This window comes from Fonticula alba, assembly GCF_000388065.1.
Source record: "Fonticula alba strain ATCC 38817 unplaced genomic scaffold supercont2.143, whole genome shotgun sequence".
NCBI classification, from domain to species: domain Eukaryota; order Rotosphaerida; family Fonticulaceae; genus Fonticula; species Fonticula alba.
In genome coordinates, this window is record NW_009243113.1 from 1 (window position 1) to 1,424 (window position 1,424).

Consider the following 1,424-nt stretch of genomic DNA (forward strand, 5'->3'; position numbering starts at 1 on the left):
ATGTCCACATTGTCGAGGATCTCGGCCTGGGTGTAGCGCCGAGTCTGCTCGCCCTCGCTGGCCTCAAGGTAACTGGCGGAGCCCGAGCAAGGGGGGAAGGGCGGTCAAAAGGACCGTCGAAGCAGGAGGTCAGCACGGAGCCGGGCGCACAGGCACACGCACACACACACACACACACACAAGAGGGGGGAAAGAGACAAAGAGAGAAGGACACAAAGGGAGAGCAAGCGCGCGGGGGGACATGGAAGAGAGGATCCCCCGGGTAGAGGGGAGGGGAGTCCCGCGACATACCCAGCCTGCTCGGTCAGTAGGAGTTCCGCATGGTCCACGGCCTCCTCGGCTTCCTTGGCGAACTTCTCCGCCGCACGGATCGATGATGACGTGTGGCGAGTCCGCTCAGGACGGGCGCCCCGGTTGTGACGCAGGTCCTCGCGGCGGCGGATCACCGATTGCGGCGTCGCCAGGTGCTTGGTGGTGCCAGACATGGCGCAGAGAGAGTGGGCGGTGGCGGGAAGGGGGGTGGGGAGGAAGGCGGGGGGGGGGGGGGCATTTTTTCCCGGGGCCGTTCAATGGCCCGAGGCACCAGTGCCAACGCACCTGGATTGGCCGTTTCACAGAGGGGCCCCGGGTGAAGGAATAAAAGCGTCTTTCTGCCAGGTCACAGACTAGATGCCGGTTGGATGGCCGAGTGGTTAAGGCGCCAGTTTTAGGCACTGGTGGGAGACCGCGTGGGTTCGAACCCCACTCCAATCACAGTTGCATTTTTTTCGCGCGCCACCGCGCTCGTTTTTGTGGGACATCCGCGCCCCCCCCCCCCCCCCCGGGGCGGGGCGATGCACGGCGCGGGGGGGGGGGGGCGCCCGGGGGGGGGGGGGGGGAGGGGGGAAAACCAGGGTCCCCGGGGGAGGGGGGGAGGGGGGGGGGGGGGAGCAGGGGGGGGGGCGCCCCCCCCCCCCGGGGGGGGGGGGGGGGGGGGGGGCGGGGGACGGCAACCACCACGCCTCGTGGGGCTCGCCGCCGCGCGCCAGTGTCCTGGAGATCCCGGCCTTCCGCTCGGGCGTGTGGCCGCCTCTCGGGAAGAGCTGGATATTGGGGCTTTTTTATTCGGCCGGACACTGGGGGGCTAGAGTGCCAACGCAGAGTGCACCCCGGCGTCTGAAGAGACCACCGGCCGCTGGAAGAGAGGGCGCCGCCCCGGCGGGGTGGTGGTGGCGGAAATGGCACCCCTCTCCGCGTGCCCATATTTTGCTCCCGTCTCTTCTGGCCCCCTATCCCCTTGTGGCGCCTCTCTGCTCCGCTTTTTTCTTCGTGCCCTCCTCCCCCCCCCCCCGCACCGCCCCCCCCCCTGCTCCGCCTCCCCTCTCCCCCATCCTGGCATGCACTCGCGTCTCCCGCTCGCCGGTGGCGCGCCGGCGCCGATTCGC

General features: G+C 69.5%; 1 protein-coding gene and 1 non-coding gene across 2 annotated transcripts; one reads left to right on the plus strand and one right to left on the minus strand.

The window, feature by feature from the left end:
* Positions 1-8: 8 nt before the first annotated feature.
* On the minus strand, positions 9-485 carry H696_06354 (hypothetical protein; the record flags this gene model as incomplete). Its single annotated transcript, XM_009500095.1, has 2 exons — positions 9-72; positions 292-485. Coding segments are annotated over 2 exons (258 nt in total), but the record flags the coding sequence as incomplete, so codon positions are not given.
* A 189-nt stretch (positions 486-674) lies between these two features.
* On the plus strand, positions 675-753 carry H696_06355. The gene has a single exon. It is a non-coding gene; the product is annotated as a tRNA-Leu (tRNA).
* The last annotated feature ends 671 nt before the right edge of the window (positions 754-1,424 follow it).